Here is a 17,650-nt window from a genome sequence, read left to right as displayed (position 1 = left end):
TGGATATTAGAGAGCAATTTCAAGTTTAGTTAAAAAAAGAAACATTCTAAGAAATTACAAACACAACGCGCGAAATGTGTAATCCCGCTGTCCAGCGACTTGCCGTAGCTACATGGCCGTGAGGCTTGGGGCCCAATGTTTTACCCTGTTTTCTGTACAAAGTTTCAAACAGTAGCGAAAACTTTTTAGAATGTCCCCATTTATTCTAAAACCCAAAGCTTTTATACGCAGAATGTGAAGATTATTTTCCTTTAGCACTTTTCATGAGTCTACTTCTACATTGAGCTTGATGGCGGCGTTAATATTCATGCCCCGGCGTCTTCTGTTATGGTCGCTTTGCTTGGCTTATCTTGTTGAATGCGAGATCTCTGTAGAAAGCGAGGAAACTACCCATCAAAGCAACCAACAGAGTTTCTTTGCAAACGAATTCAAGAAAGACGAGGAAACATGCCATGACCCGCAGAAATGCAAGGTCAGTTGAGGGATTTTAAATCCGTAAAATCCGTTCAATCCGGATGGGATAAGTTTACATTAATAACTTAAAAGCTTTTAGTTTCGAGATGCCTCATGTAATCGTATTTCCATCTGGCTTGATTCAAATTCCAGCGAATTATTATTATTTCATTATCAGCTTACCATACCTGTCAACTCTCCCGCATTAGGCGGGAGTGTCAAGATTTTCGACCCCTTCTCCCGCTCTTCCGTGTTGAGCACCGAATCTCCCGCTTTTTAGCGATTTTTATCACTTCCGAAAAATTATTTTATAGAAAATCATCATTTTGCCTATTCTCTATTAAAATATTTGAAACAAAAATTCCCTTGCGTAGCGCAATTTATCTAACACCTTTGTGAGATCTATAAGTGGATTTGTTTGCAAGTTAAACCCACCCCTCCCCCCAAAAATGAATATACCCCACCCCTTCCCCCAAAACATTCTCAAGCCTTGGGATTTTCAGAGGTTGACAGTTATGGTTTACATTCACTTCCACAATTATTTGGAAGCTCTGTGGCATGGGCTGCACAGATGGGGAAGGGAAGGGAGGCGGGGGGCTACCCCACTTTTTCCCCTAAATGATAGGCTTTGTTTAACATTCTTGGTAATTCAACTGAGTTATTGTAATACATTTTTAAGGCCTTTGATTTTTATAACAAGAGAAACCAAAACATAGCCTCATGAAAACACAGGGTTTAAAGTAAAAGTTGATGCCCTCATTCATTTTTATTATGCTCCCACACCCCTGAATCAATGACACATTCTATAAAACCCATAGAATCAAAAAGCCCAAACTGTCGCGATCTCGTACCAGAACAATGAATACAATACACCAAAAACTGGAAATCGACTCTGCCAAATTTTCGTCTTTAATAAGACTTCTTCAGGGCAGACTGAAGAAGGTGAATCGTTACAAGCTTATTTACATCAGAATAGTGGCGCGAGACGCAAAAACATTACAACTGACAAAAACGCGCATTTTCTAGAATAGCGCGCGCTATGGATAAAAAGAATTTACACATCTCTACGTGGGTTTCTACTACAAAAAAAGTCATCACTATTAAGACCCCGCGGGTAGATAGACTTAAGCCGATAAGCCCACTGGCCTTCCCTTTCCCTAAGCTGAGCCTCAGAGTTACACTTATCTATAAGTTGTACCATAACATTATTAAGACCTAAATGATTGTCGCAATGAAAATGTTGATAGATAAGGTCATCAGTAACTCTTTCACTAACCGGTAAACTAGGGTGCTTATTTAACCTACTTTTATGATTATTAAAACGCTTCCTAAAACTATTGATAGTAGACCCTACGTATTGCTTGCTACACATAGAGCAAGTTATTAGATAAACAACAAAATCTGAGTTACAGTCCTAGTCAAAATTAATTACATATTTCTTATTAGTAACTGTACTGCGAAACTCCCGCCCTGTCTTAAGAAAGTTACACACCCTACACCTTTTACTGCCACACTTACCACAACCTCTAACCTGAGTACTATCTTCTTTAAGAGAGGAGTGCACCAACAAAATAGATAGAGGATACCAACAAAATAGATAGAGGATAGTACTCAGGTTAGAGGTTGTGGTAAGTGTGGCAGTAAAAGGTGTAGGGTGTGTAACTTTCTTAAGACAGGGCAGGAGTTTCGCAGTACAGTTACTAATAAGAAATATGTCATTAATTTTGACTTGGACTGTAACTCAGATTTAGTTTTTTATCTAATTACTTGCTCTATGTGTAGCAAGCGATACGTAGGGTCTACTATCAATAGTTTTAGGAAGCGTTTTAATAATCATGAAAGTAGGTTAAATAAGTACCCTAGTTTACCGGTTAGTGAAAGAGTTAAGGATGACCTTATCTATCAACATTTTCATTGCGACAATCATTTAGGTCTTAATAATGTTATGGTACAACTTATAGATAAGTGTAACTCTGAGGCTCAGCTTAGGGAAAGGGAAGGCCAGTTGGCTTATCGGCTTAAGTCTATCTACCCGCGGGGTCTTAATAGTGATGACTTTTTTTGTAGTAGGAACCCACGTAGAGATGTGTAAATTCTTTTTATCCATAGCGCGCGCTATTCTAGAAAATGCACATTTTTGTCAGTTGTAATGTTTTTGCGTCTCGCGCCACTATTCTGATGTAAATAAGCTTGTAACGATTCACCCTCTTCAGTCTGCCCTGAAGAAGTCTTATTAAAGACGAAAATTTGGCAGAGTTGATTTCCAGTTTTTGGTGTATTCTATAAAACCCAGATACAGTTATGTCAGCATTGTATGAAAAAGGAAACAGCATTGCTGGATTAAACAAATGTTGTACTGATTGCGTACCTTGCTGCATCAGTCAGATTCATTAGGTTTGTACTCTTCCTCAGCCAGGCAAAGGAAATAAATGTAGAACTTGTCTTGCTATTATCTACATATATCTCTATCTGTAGACCAAGCAGAGATGGGAGCTCTTTCTCTCTTATCACTCTTTCTAGCTCACACAGGGTTGCATGTTGAGAGTGGTCAAGGGTTTATCCAGGAATCAGTATAAGTCAATAATTGACACCAGGATCCATCACTAAATCTGTAATTACATGTAAAATTTCACTTTTTGTGAAAACTGCTATGGAAAAAGTGTCTTTAATTTTTATTCACTTGATCAAATGGTGATAGCTCTCATCAACTCTCATGTAGAATTTAAACATGTTCAAACTAATTGAGAGTCAATGAGAATACACATTAGAACGGCCATGAGAGTTAGAGCTTTTGTTAACTATCATCTCTATTTGATCAAGACCATAGATTTTAAATGAGATTATTTCCAGGATGTTCCACTTGTGGAAAGTACAAAGTGTTGGGGTTATGAGTCAAGATGTTCTACTCCTGATAAATGGTACAAGAGGCCAGTGTGTGATGATTCCTCTGGGTGGAGACACTATTCATCGTAAGTTCACTGGTTATAATGACAAGGAAAAAGGCGGGTATACCTCACAACCACCTACCTCCCTTGCCTTATGTTATTCAAGATGGGCCATCTTTCTTCAAATTTGAATATGTTATAAACAACAAGAAAAAAGGGGGGTATACCTCAACCCACTCCCCCCCAGCTCAATGTTGTATCGAGAAAAGGGAGGTATACCTCAACCCACTCCCCCCCAGCTCAATGTTGTATCAAGAAAAGGGGGGGTATACCTCAATCCACTCCCCCCCAGCTCAATGTTGTATCAAGAAAAGGGGGGAAAACCTCAACCCACTCCCCCCAGCTCAATGTTGTATCAAGAAAAGGGGGGGAAGGGATACCTGTCAACTAATGATAACTAAATTAAAAAGAAAAAATGTTATTTTGATTGGACACAAAGGTTTTGTGTTGTATTGTAGTTTTAGTCTATATATAGCTGTCATTAATTGCAACTAAATTATCTGAAAGCAGATGTCAACAGTTCATTAATCAGATTCTTTATAATGATCCCAGAAATGAAGAGAAGGTTAATAGCTTTTGGACAGAGGCTGACTTTGGTTATGTCAAGAAATTTATAGATTCAACAAAAGATGTTTGTAAATCAGACAAGGTAAGAAGGCATTGATAAAGTATTGTTTAATACTTTAAAATGGGCCTTTGTCAGCTGCTATTTGCCATCCTAGCAAAATACAAAAAAAAAAAACGATTTCTCCATTTCAGGTGAATGGTGGATCACTACAGTGCTCTAAGGAGCTTGGCTACTGCACTGCCAATAATCTGTACATGGATCTGCGCAAAGGCACTAGGACGCAAAACGAGAGGTGTGAGACACATAAAGAGATGTCCATGTTTAATGCTATATGGAGGCAGACATGGGGCAACCCCTCACCTCCCCCCCCCCCTCACCTTCCCCCAATAAACTTCAGGACAAGGGTTACCCTGAGCCTGTGAGCATTAAAATGGCTGGGGAAGATAAGGGTTAGACCTCACGCACCTGGAGAGAAGGATGGAGGGAATGTAGGGAAAGGGAGCAATTGCAGCCAACCCTATGTTTTTTAATGAATGGCACTTGGCTTGTGCAAGATTGCTGTGCGCATGCTGAAATATAAAGTACATTTCCTGTATTGATTTTGGTACTTTTTTGTCTTTAAGGTTTAACCCTGAAATGCTGGCTGGGTTCTGTGACCTTGACCTTGCAGTGTTACAAGATCTAGGAGGGCACAGAATGGAGTTAACATCCTGGTAATTATATTTTTAATTTTCCTTATAAACAATCTATTAATAAAAGAGTAGGCATCTATCTAGGGGTGGGAACAGGGACGTTAGGGTCTTTCCCTGTTTTATTATTGAAGAATTATCAGATTTTTTTATACCTTTTTGCCTCCTCTCTTACCCCTATGGCAAAACCTGACTTTACCCCTGTAAATGAATGAAAACATAATTTGTTTTATGTTTATATGTACCATCTTGTAGGGTTGCAGAGATAGAGAAATACCAAAGCATTCCGTATGACCCCTTATCTGAGGGTCATTGTGATGTCATCATTGAAAGACCAACGTTCTTCATGAAGCTTGATGCTGGTCAGTACTGATATCTCGTTATCTTCTCCCCACTTCCCCCCTCCTTGCCTTCTAAATGCCTGGCTAAACATGCAAACATGTTTGTCAAACATTGCGTTTGACGCAAATGTTTGTACGCTTAGCCACCCAAAACATGGCACTCAATTGGCTTCCACAACACGTACAGATGTTTGAACAAGTTCAAAACATTTTCATCAAACATTTGCGTCCAACGCAAATGTTTTATCGTTTAGCCACTCATCAAACAAAACATTGCGCATGCTTCGTGATTTTTGAATTACGAGTGATCACCGCTCGAAATTCCCATGGCGCCACTTTGATCTTTCAGGTAATCATAACGGAAAAAGTGCATGCGCTCATGTTCTATGAAAATGTTTTTGTGTTTAGCCACTTTGCCAAACATGCTGGCACGAGTGTTTGATTTCAATGTTTGACAAACATGTTTGCGTGTTTATCCAGGCCTTAACACTCCCTATCATCTCTACCCTACCTTTCCCACTGCCCCTCCCCCCAACCCCTAACAAATCATTATCTATACCCTCATTCCCCTCAACTCTCACCATCACCTATATACACATCTCCAGGCTTCCCTCTCCCTTCCACTCTTCTAATCCACCCCACCCACAACATCCACCCCTCCCCCACTCTCCTCATCTATTTCCCCTACCTCTTCCTTCATTCTCTTCTAATCCAACCTCACACAACATCCACCAACCAACCCCTTCCTATCCATCACTCCATCCCTTCCTGTCCCTTATATTCTGATTGTCCTCAAGGGCCACAAGTTGATGGAGCATCTGCTATTTATATCTGGCTTTCATTGCTCCCTTGGGGCAGATCTAGGGGTGGGCCAAGCAGATATTTGGCTTAAAAATAACTAGAAAGAAATGTAAGGAAATCACGGAAGAAAAACCAATACCGCCCATTTTTCTTGAAATTTCTTTCTTCGGCCCCCTTTTTTGGAGATCCTGGACCTGCCAAAGATAACTACAGGTCTCATTGTATTAGCTTCCTTTATTCTTTTGTTGTATTGTTATGTATTCCCTTCCTTCTAATATCCAGTATACATCCCCTATTATTATTGTTCTAGTTGTGAACATGTACCATCATTTCTGTGATTTCTTCAACCTGTACGCCACACAGCATGTGAACGGATCCTTTAGTACTGATGTCAACATTGTGCTCTGGGAGGCAGTAAGTCTAACTCAGGAAACCAACATGAATGCTTATACTTTTTAGATTTGGGTTTGCGCTATAGTTACTAGAAGATTTTTTTGGGAGGGGTAGGGGCAGGATTTGGGTCTTGTCAATCCTTGAATTCACATGATTACTCATACCCAACAATATTCATTTGCAGTACAAACGTGGGGGCCTGGGTAATTTTAGTCCCACATGGCGTGTGTTCACTCGCCATCCTTTGCTCTACCTTGGCCATGACTTTGCTGGAAAACGGGTAAGAATTGAATTGATACAAGGACTACTGTCTGAGTACCTTCAGCCATATGTTGTGTCATGACCAGACAATTGGTACCGGAACTACCAGCAGATTAGGGTTGGACCATTTGATACCTATACTAGCTTTCTTAAATATCATTTTGACTCCTATTGTAGCCCATACTTGATCATTGTCTTTATTAATACTTGCTTATCCCCTCGTTATTGATGTCTGTGTCTTGTTGTTTATAGGTGTGCTTCAAGCACGCCATTTTCTCATTGCTCCCTCGCATGGTCTTTGGTTTGTTCTACAACACTCCACTGGTGCGTATAATGACAGGAAATAGATCTCATACTTGATGACCCAGGCCCGCATGAGGCAAGTTCCACCCTGGGACCACTACCCCCTGGAAGTGGCCAAATTGTTTGTATGGAAAACGTTTTTTTACCCTGGGAAAACCCCCACATCAATGGCACAGTGGCCCACCTCAATGTCAGTGGGCCTTGTTTCTATTGCTTATTGCAGTGGCCTCGTTTTGCTGAAGTAGTCTATTCACCTTGTGTGCATTGTCCCGCAGACTCCTGGATGCTCAGGGAGTGGTCTGTTCAAGGCTTTTTCAAATCATCTTGTGAAGCGACTCGGGATTGTGCAAGAGCGCAATGAATCGGTAACATAAACCTGTCCTTGTAAATGATCTATGGAGTGCATTGTTTAGTTATCAGGAGTAGTCAAACCCAAATCATAGCCTAAATCAGAACCTGCTACAACAAGTGTTAGAAGTACTAGTCAAATGGTTGGGAGGACCATGTAAACTCCTGTTGACCCATGCAATCAAGGTCTATTCATCATTTTTGTGAAATTTCCTTGGGTTTCCTTTCATGATTGGAATTGATATTATGTAAGGTTGTCTGCAAACACTGCCAACACTGGGTCTGCATTGCTGGTACAACTATGCTCAGTTAAACTCAAGAAAAAGGAAATGTTGTGTCTCCTAAAAATTCTGTAAAAGCATTCAGTCTTCTGTATAGTTGCCTAAAGCACCAGCGCCAACAGCAGCAAGCATTGCATCCTTTGGAAGGCAGGACATTGAGGTCACAAAACGAAGCATAAGAAGGAGGTGAAACAAGGTTGGGGATGCGATGGGATGGGGACGAGGAGAGCTAAGAGAAAGGAGTGAGAAGCCGTCTTCTCAACCGTTTATCTTCTCTCCTCCCCCCTCCTGCTCCATCACCTTGTTACGCTGTTCTTGGCGCCATTTGCTCTCACGGATGCAAGCTTTGCTTGAGCTGTTGCAATATGTAATGTAGGATGTACTTTGACAGGATGTTGATGCACCTGTACGTGTGACACTTTTATCCCGAGGAACAAAGTACCGAGATATACTGAATGAGAATGAGGTATGCAGACTTTGTCCTGATTTAGAAAGCTTTGGCAAGGATGACATGACAGCTAGGAGATTGGGAAGTTTCCAAATTTAAACCGTTTTCTTAAGATCGGTGTTAAATAAGCATTCACTTGGTTCCATAGTTTGAAAAAGAACAAAAGAAATCCATTAAATAGAATAAAATCCATGTCCATCTGTCTGAATGTTTCCATCACCTCTTTATAACACCAACACACCACACACTAACATGAAAACACCCTTTGTTTGCAGCTTGTGGAAGCTCTGAGCAGCCACCCAGCCATCTCACTGAAGATTGCAAAGTTTTCCTGGTGAGTAGCATTAGTGACCACCAGGTTATCTCACTGAAGATTTAAAAGTTCTCCTGGGGAGGTAGCATTGGTGTCTACCTGGTTATCTCACTAAAGATGCCAAAGTATTCTTGGGGAGTAGCATCAGTGGTGACCCTAATGACCAACTAATTGTAGTAGGCCCCCATATAAGCATTATTTTTTATTATTTAACTAGTATTACTCTTTTTTGTTGTTAACAGGGATGTGCCCTTTTTAGACCAAATAAAGGTAAGTCTAAGTGCCCTGGTTCACTCTCTAGTGCGCACTCATATAAAAATCTACACAGTTACATAAAAAAACAACTTAACATGGGCATAGTTGTCAAGAAGGGTGTCACAAGATTTTGGACCTCATCACAAGCCTAATTTTTGTGGGAATGTCCATAACATTCTTTGTATTAGCTCTCTTAGGTTTTTTCACATATTTACTTTATTCCACCAATGTCTGTCCAAGTTGGGTTGGCAGCTATGCATGGACATGAACTTGTGTCATGATATCAACCTAACTTTAGCTGCAAGACAACCTAATTATTTTCTTCCAACATAAAATCATGTACACTGTACACAGAACTCTTGCTGTCCAGTACACTTCCTTGTGTTTTTTTACCACAGGTTACCCATAACACAGATGTGTTTCTTGGCATGCATGGTGCAGGTTTGACACATGCGCTCTTTCTGCCAGATTGGGCGGTGCTGTTTGAACTGTAAGTCCAACAGGCCCGTACCCATGTTTTTTCTTGGCGAAATCCAAAAAAGTGTGTGTGTGTGTGTGTGTGTGTGGGGGGGGGGTGTGAAGGGGAGGGGTGGTGAGTTTACTAATAAAAATCTGACCACCCCAGAAAAAACAATGTGGGTTTTTTTTTATGCCTTTGCAGTATCTTCATGGGACATTTATTTCGGATTTGGCTACGTACCAGAGTGATCTAGCTTATGCTTTATAGTTTTGTCTACAAATAGCATGTCCATTGGGAACCGAAAGTGGACCTTTTGCCATTTTGGGGGGGGTGTGTTCCCACCCCCTGCACCCCCCTGGGTACGGGCCTGTCCAACATATGCATGCTTGGTGGATTTATCCAAAAGAAATGCCCCTTTGTGACATCATCTTAGAATGGCACATAAAAAAAACTTTTCATTGCTGTACCACCTATAGGGGACTGTGTTTCCCCATTTTTTTCTTAATTTGAAGGGGAAATGACCATGGGCGTGTCTGCTCCCTGGTTGTTCAAGGATGTGACTGTCTCCTCCCCCAGTTTTCTATTTTGTCTCCACACCAAGCATTTTAGGTCTGTTATGCCCTGCCTTAGGATTAAAATATTTAGAAGAAATTTATGGAAGCCAAAATCCACAAACCTTAAAATCCACAAGCCCTGTTTTCCATGTTTTTGGTATTTCTTTAACTTCCAATACAGAAATTTCAGGTCTTGGGGTGAGGATAAAATTCTTTAATTGGGTAGAGTATCTTTTCTGGTGCTGTGTTTTATGAACTACATAAGATTACACCTTAATGATTTGTTACTAATATCTATTTGTTTGTTGGATCAGCTATAACTGTGATGACCCAAATTGCTACAAAGATTTAGCAAGACTGAGGTATGTGTTTCCAATCTCTTTAACAGGGCATCCCAATCATGGTCAGATCCAAAAATGGGATGAGGCGAACCCAGAATTATTGGTTTCATTGGCCTAACAGCCTGGGTAGGGGGGACTCCGATGAAAATAGATGGAGATAATTGGCCAATAGCACTTTGGGTGTGGTGGACAGGAAAAAGAGATATCATATTGGATGTGGTTTAAGCAATTTTAAGCACTAAAATAATATTGCAATCCGTTGACAGTTCGTAGAATTGATAATTTATACCCTAACTTTTTTGCATGACTGTCCACCCCCGGATGGGTAACAGCATAACTTTGTAATATGTGTCACATCTTGTTTTTTTGTTATGCAGAGGGGTTAGCTATATCACATGGGAGGACAAGAATAAAGTTATAGAAAAAACAGAGGTACTGTTTGATACAAACATTTCTTATAAATTGTTGCACCTTGAATCAGAGTGCTAATGGTTGCATCAAATGTCTACAAACTTTTCTTGCCTGGGATAGATGTTTTATGACGATATAAAGCAGACATGTTTTTGGATATATAACTGACTTTTGACCATTTTCCAATGTGTTGGTTTGACTACTCCTGAAAACAAAATGCATTTTTCATTTCCATTGATGAGCTTTTGATACCATTCTATTGTAAGCAGGAAAAGTTAAAAAATTAATTTGAGGTGGAACCAACCAGGGGGGGGGGGGGGGTAGTGGACACCCAATATAGTATCCCTACAAATGACTTCTCACTCTCCCATCCCCCCCCCCGATACAAACTTTCCCTCTGGCTATCCAATTGAAAAGGTCTTGCTTTGAAGAAAGAACTTAGCATAAAGATGCAGTATAAAAATCCCCCCCCCCCCCCCCAGGTGCTTGTCCCTTTATTTTATCATGGGGGAGGCTTCTTAGGCCTTTTAAAATAAACATAAAGACCATGAAATGTACTTATTGGTTTCCTTGTGTCATCTTTTATTTTTTAGGAACTCCATCCTGAGTATTCAGAACACCCAAAGTTCAGGAACTATGCATTTGATGCGGAAGAGTTTATGAGGCTTGTAACATTAGCTGTTACTAAAGTTCGTGAAAACCTAAAGTCACACATCCAAAACACCTAGATATGAATCAACCTAGAAATATCACAAGACACAGTTGAACTGAGACTGAGACATTGCATGATCCAGTTGAGCTAACACTTAACATAGACAAATTAACATACCCACCAACCCCAGAAGATCTTGAGAACTGTTTATTTGGGGAGGGGTGGAGTATATACCCTTGGCAGCCTTCAAATAAGTGGTTTGCTCTGCCTCCCTTTCATTCTATTTTATTTTTTGGCTCAGTCATTTAAGTATAAAAATTCCTTTGAGGTTTTGATGCATGTTTTTTTTACTACTATAGGTGTTGTGTTTTTTAGTGTTTCGGGGTTGGATAAGCAGTAGTTACTAGGAAGTTCTCACAAGTCCTTAGGGTGAGAAGTTTAACCATAATTTCACAAAGTTAGGAATCGTTTAAAATGTCTATTTTTGGGACATAAAACAATTAAACCAAAGCATGCATAAAATTGTATATATTTACAAAATGTTTTATGAAAATTGTTTTATTTTATATTTATATCAGTTAAAGCTAATTATTTCAGTTCAAGCAAAGATGTTTCAGAAACTTATATTAGGTTTATATGCATGAAATGTGAACAAATAAAACGGAAAAATAAAAATAAATGTTGTTATGATAATCAATAAACCAAGATGGTCTGAGCAGAATTTTGTGTCATCTGTTCCAGATGTGAGAATGTTACAGCACAACCGATTAAATGTACATCAGTTAGTCTGCATGCAGCCAGAAATAGTGTTGCACGCAGGCTAAGTACAGGGGAAATATGTACAGAATATTTTTTCTGACTAATCACATGCAATATATTCAAACAGTCAACCAGGAAATAATCTCGACAAGTTTCAGTGTCTTTTGTCAGAAGAAAATAAACATTCCACACATATTTGATGGTGTTAATTATTTTACAGGTTATGCATTAAGTTTTTATGTATTTAGTTTTTTTATACAATGACACTCGTAAATTGTGCGCTCTTATTAGTCAAGTCAAGGTCGTGTGCTATTAGAGTACACACCTTTGGCATCAGCATGCGAGAACGCTCCCCAAAAACTAGATTGATAAATAAGAAAAACATTTAAATTGTTGTATACCACAAATAGATCTCATTGTTTTGTGTGTCTGTCCTCTAATAGATGTACAGAAGACATCAACAATGTTGCATACTTTTTTGTTCGTGACATGCGGTGACGTCATCTGTGCATCTATTAGAGTACAGACGCATGCAAAAATGAGATCTATTTGTTAAGTAAACCAAAAAAGTTGTTGAGACCTAAAAAAAAATTCTATGGATTTTCCGAATGCCAATTTTAATTTATATTTTTTCCCACTTGATAATCATTTACATCATGTAATTAAGTACTCATTTGTGATAAAAATATGTTACAAAATTAATAATAATAATGATGACAGTATAATAAATAGTACTTTGCACAACTTCTCATATTTTACCCGAGAGTCAAGATATTCCTACTGACATAAATAAATATATATTTAATATATAATTTCATAATATCAAAATAATTTCTGAAATAATAAAGACATCCTTACAGGAATAATAAGCTATCATTAATATTATTGTATTAATTTTATTTTTTATTTTTGACCCTAAAGGATTGATATTGTATTTTCTTCAGCATCATATTTTTTGTTTGCTGGCACAGAGTCTATCCCAACCCCCAACAAGTTCCTCAATCACCATAGCAACCGCAAGTGTAAGGTGATCCTGCCCATTTGCCGCGACAACCTGGACACCCATGGGCAACCCTGACTTACTTAATCCAGCAGGGCACTGGGTTGAGGGCATATAAAGAACATTAAAAATACCAGTATAAGCAAAATTAAATGGGTAAAACATTGGCATATTGTGACGCAATGCTAGAGTAGGATGAGATGGGAAGATTAATACACCATTTTCACCCAGAATTCTTTGCAGCTCCTGACGCAGCTCTTGGGCCATTTGGAGGTATGCCTGAGTGGTGCCCTGAGGGACTAGGGACTCAAACTTCTCTAGCATACCAAGTCCTATAGCAGGTAAGGTGTGGGAGGACAGGCCAAATATGGCCTTCAGAAACTCCCAAAAAGGGTTAACTTGTTCAACCTCATTCCCCATATAGTGACAGAAGGGCTTTCCTCCAGAAGTCGCCATCATACGGGCCCAGATCTGCAGGGAATACTGAAACTTCCCCATCATTATGACCTCCACTTTAACCCCAAGTTTTTCTTCTAGTTTACTGCAGACATTGCGTTGAGCTTCCCGCAGCTCGGAATCCAGTTTGGACACTAGGAAATTGCCAACACCATCTTCAATACTGTAAAACTTGAGTTTAGACACATCAACTTCTTCGTCAAGCTTGAGTTTAACACCATTTTCACCCGCCATGATCTGAAAAAAGAAACCACGACACAAGGATGGTGTTATAGGCAATTAGGACATCACATGACTTTTTGGGAGGCAAAAAGCAACCTATTCAGTGCTTACAAATTGGTCAGAAAGAGGTTAATGTCATTGCAAATTAATCTAATCCCAAAATTTTTAAAGAAGGCTATGGGCCGTGTACACATGAAATAGTGACCCCTCCCTTCTCCCCCCTCCCTATCCCTGCCTCACCTGCAACAGTGATAGCAGGTCCTCAGCATAGCAGCACATGGGCCCAGTACACATGAAAAATAGTGACCCCTCAACCCTCTTCTTCTCTCCCTTACAGTACTGACAGAAAGTAATGCAACCAAAATCTGACGAATTTCGTCAAAAATTTGTCTTTTGTTCTAATCCGAAATTTTGGTTATTCTTCACTGAAAATTCGGCTATAGTTTTTATAGCAGTTTGCACCATCCGAAATCTCGGCAAAGTTAAGAGTTATTGTTTCCGACTTTGGTTGTAAATGAGCTCTTTTTTCTGTACACTGTACTTTCTCATGACTGACACAGGGTTATCAAAGCTCTGTGTTATTATGGCACAGATGATGCGCGATTAACGAAAAACACATGCGAAGTCTATGTTTCCAATCGGTTAAAGGCCGGTAATTCTAAACTCACGAAAGATAGACGATGGTAGGGTGAACAATTTATGGAAACACAACTTGTTCCCGCTAAAAGAATACACTTAATTTGTAAGGAAATTGTTTTGAGTTTCGCTTGTGTATTTTTGCCAAAATGATGATAGCAGGTCCTCAGCATGTCTGCACATGGGCCCAGTACACAGGAAAAAGTGACCCCTCCCTCCTCCCCCTCCCCTCCCCTCCCTCCTCTACCCTCCCTCTCTTACCTGCAACAGTGGTAGCAGGTCCTCTGCATAGCAGCACATGGGCCCAGTACACAGGAAAAAGTGATCCCTCCCTCCTCCTCCTCCCCTCCCCTCCCTCCTCTACCCTCCCTCTCTCACCTGCAACAGTGGTAGCAGGTCCTCTGCATAGCAGCACATGGGCCCAGTACACAGGAAAAAGTGACCCCTCCCTCCTCCCCCTCCCCTCCCCTCCCTCCTCTACCCTCCCTCTCTTACCTGCAACAGTGGTAGCAGGTCCTCTGCATAGCGGCACATGGGCCCAGTACACAGGAAAAAGTGACCCCTCCCTCCTCCCCCTCCCCTCCCCTCCCTCCTCTACCCTCCCTCTCTCACCTGCAACAGTGGTAGCAGGTCCTCTGCATAGCGGCACATGGGCCCAGTACACAGGAAAAAGTGACCCCTCCCTCCTCCCCCTCCCCTCCCCTCCCTCCTCTACCCTCCCTCTCTTACCTGCAACAGTGGTAGCAGGTCCTCTGCATAGCGGCACATGGGCCCAGTACACAGGAAAAAGTGATCCCTCCCTCCTCCCCCTCCCCCCCTCCCTCCTCTACCCTCCCTCTCTTACCTGCAACAGTGGTAGCAGGTCCTCTGCATAGCAGCACATGGGCCCAGTACACAGGAAAAAGTGACCCCTCCCTCCTCCCCCTCCCCTCCCTCCCCTCCCCTCCCTCTCTCACCTGCAACAGTGGTAGCAGGTCCTCTGCATAGCAGCACATGGGCCCAGTACACAGGAAAAAGTGACCCCTCCCTCCTCCCACTCCCCTCCCCTCCCCTCCCTCCTCTACCCTCCCTCTCTTACCTGCAACAGTGGTAGCAGGTCCTCTGCATAGCAGCACATGGACCCAGTACACAGGAAAAAGTGACCCCTCCCTCCTCCCCCTCCCCTCCCCTCCCTCCTCTACCCTCCCTCTCTCACCTGCAACAGTGGTAGCAGGTCCTCTGCATAGCGGCACATGGGCCCAGTACACAGGAAATGCACTTCCTGCCCCTCAGCATTGGGAAACTGGCCAGCATTGGGTACCACGTCAGGGCTAGGCTTGTGGCCAAACACACCGTTGAAAAATGATGGCATCCTGATGCTTCCACCGATATCTGTGGGATAGCGGCAATCAATAATGTTCACAATTCTTAGAATTCCAAAAGTTACTCCACTAGTTATTATGATTTTCACAATTCTTAGAATTCCAGAAGTTACTCTACCAGTTATTATGATTTTCACAATTCTTAGAATTCCAGAAGTTACTCCACTAGTTATTATGATTTTCACAATTCTTAGAATTCCAGAAGTTACTCCACTAGTTATTATGATTTTCACAATTCTTAGAATTCCAGAAGTTACTCCACTAGTTATTATGATTTTCACAATTCTTAGAATTCCAGAAGTTACTCTACTAGTTATTATGATTTTCACAATTCTTAGAATTCCAGAAGTTACTCGATTTTTTTTTTCACTTAACTATGGGATATTTGCAAGATAAAGAAAATTAATCTCAGGAACTTGCTTGAATAAGCTGATTGGAAATAGCTTTATTTGTGATTTCAAAAAGTAACGTTGTGTGATCCCCATCCCTGTACAGAGAGCCATCACAACCCTTTCGAAATCTGCCAAAATACAGTTTTGTATTTGAATGGTACGATTTTTTTTCATTTTGGAGTTTTGGGTAAGTAAACAAATGGGAAAGAATTCTAAAAATTCAAATGAAGCTTAAAGCAGTTTTTTCATGCCTTAAAGTCATATACTAATAAGGCATGATAAAAATCACTCTTTCTTGAAGAGAATTTCACCTTTTCCAGTAAAAAAAAATTGCCAAATAACAATGAATTGGTCCTGAGTGATTGATTGATTCTATAGGGAAATATATAAAAGATATTAAAAATCACTGAATGCTAGTAAACCACAGTTCGGCAATGCTTCCTTCTACGCCATGCCTTGAACTATATTGTAAGGAATATCAAAGTTGATTTCATGATTTAGTCAGCTCCTGCATATAAATATGGTACCTTACCAAAAAAGCTCACTATGAGTTAAATAAGAAAACTTTAACTTGTTCCCAGATGGGTGCTTAAATGCTTAAATGTTAGACCCTATTAAAGCTTGCGCTTATTTCTAGGGGACGCCAAGGTATTATAGGCGGCGAAGGTGGCCAGGGATCCGTAAGGATCTTAAGACTGGCAGTGCACTTGATTTAAAGGAGTCAATCGACGAGGACTCGACAACCTCGGATGGGTCACTGTATCAAAAGGATTATGAGGGAAAACACAAGTACTGCTAGAAAACTGCTTCAAAATTCAACCATGACCCAGCATCTAAATTTCACTAGAATTTCGAAATCTCAAAAAGTGCTTTTTCATTAATCACTGAATCAACTTTTATTGGCCAAAAACTAAGGAATAAATGAGCCTACCTGCACCTATCCCAATCACAGACCCCGCCCCACCAAGGACCGCACCCTCTCCTCCAGAACTCCCTCCTGCAATCCTTGCAGTATCGAACGGATTGCATGTGCGACCATACACCCTGTTTGCCGATTCCCACCACATACACAGCTCGCTGCAGTTAGTAACAGCAATCAGGATAGCGCCCGCTAGGCGAAGTCGCTCGACAACTGGTGCATCCTCTGCAGCACGGAAATCCTTCCGCGCCATCAGACCACTGCAGTTTGGCATCCCTTTGGCAGAGAAAGACTCCTTGGCAGTAAAGGGCACTCCCAGTAAAGGCTTTCTCTTTCCCATTTTTTCTCTTTCATCCTTTCCCATATTCTTTAAAAGTTCATCTACATCTCTTGCTTCATCGATCGCTTCTCTAAAGCAGTCGTCGACTACCGCGTTTATTTTAGTGTTGATTTCCCGTATCCGTTTTATGTAGATCTCAATCACCTCTTCCGAGCTGACTTCCAACTCACGTATTTTCTTTGCGAGTTTTGTTGCAGATAGGTGCAAAAGTGGGTCCATCGAGTCTGTAAACACGTGTGACATGGCAAAGTACGTATGCTCCTAGGTTCTCAGGGTGGATACTTGGTGAATTAAGGATAATGCGATTCACATTTTCTCGGCACTCCCAACGCCGCCATATTGTTTTCACGGGTTATACCGCTGAGTTACAGGCTCAGTAGGCTCATAGTGTGATTTGGAAGATTGGAAAGCGCAGCCTCGCCCTGGGGGCTTCTGGGTAATTTTGCACTGCCACAAAGCGGAACCAGCATATTCTAACTATCCCTCCCTCTATTTAAACACGAACGCGCACTATAAAGGTTGGTCCTCACTTAGACGTAAGCGCAAGCGGAACGCACGTAGTTTTCCCATTCTCACTAGAACATAAGAGCGCAAGAGAACGCAACTGCTTGATTTTCTTGCGCTTGTGCTTGTGTTTGACAGATTCTCACTTGTGTTGCGCTTACGTCACCAACCTTAAAAGGGATAGCTCCGCCTCCTTTTTCGCAAGCTCTCGCGCAAGTCGTTTTCATTCGCAACTAGACTTTAT

General features: G+C 41.0%; 2 protein-coding genes across 2 annotated transcripts; one reads left to right on the top strand and one right to left on the bottom strand.

The window, feature by feature from the left end:
• The first annotated feature begins 9 nt into the window (after positions 1-9).
• On the top strand, positions 10-11,538 carry LOC5501625 (EGF domain-specific O-linked N-acetylglucosamine transferase). Its single transcript, XM_048731817.1, has 17 exons — positions 10-472; positions 3,304-3,422; positions 3,951-4,047; positions 4,158-4,258; positions 4,590-4,679; positions 4,911-5,017; positions 6,108-6,211; positions 6,375-6,470; positions 6,704-6,775; positions 7,030-7,119; positions 7,775-7,849; positions 8,107-8,165; positions 8,387-8,414; positions 8,798-8,889; positions 9,728-9,775; positions 10,132-10,186; positions 10,759-11,538. The coding sequence occupies exons 1-17, from the start codon at positions 290-292 to the stop codon at positions 10,891-10,893; spliced, it is 1,551 nt and encodes a 516-aa protein (XP_048587774.1). The 5' UTR covers positions 10-289; the 3' UTR covers positions 10,894-11,538.
• Positions 11,539-12,176: 638 nt separating this feature from the next.
• On the bottom strand, positions 12,177-17,297 carry LOC5501624 (fatty-acid amide hydrolase 2-A). The gene is made up of 3 exons (XM_048731818.1): positions 16,575-17,297; positions 15,086-15,261; positions 12,177-13,269 (listed from the first exon to the last, which is right to left on the bottom strand). The coding sequence occupies exons 1-3, from the start codon at positions 17,143-17,145 to the stop codon at positions 12,523-12,525; spliced, it is 1,494 nt and encodes a 497-aa protein (XP_048587775.1). The 5' UTR covers positions 17,146-17,297; the 3' UTR covers positions 12,177-12,522.
• Between the last annotated feature and the right edge of the window lie 353 nt (positions 17,298-17,650).

The sequence above is a fragment of the Nematostella vectensis genome, chromosome 8 (genome assembly GCF_932526225.1).
Source record: "Nematostella vectensis chromosome 8, jaNemVect1.1, whole genome shotgun sequence".
Lineage (NCBI taxonomy): Eukaryota > Metazoa > Cnidaria > Anthozoa > Actiniaria > Edwardsiidae > Nematostella > Nematostella vectensis.
The sequence above is the reverse complement of the archived record's forward strand: the minus strand, read 5'-3'. Positions and strand labels throughout refer to the sequence as shown.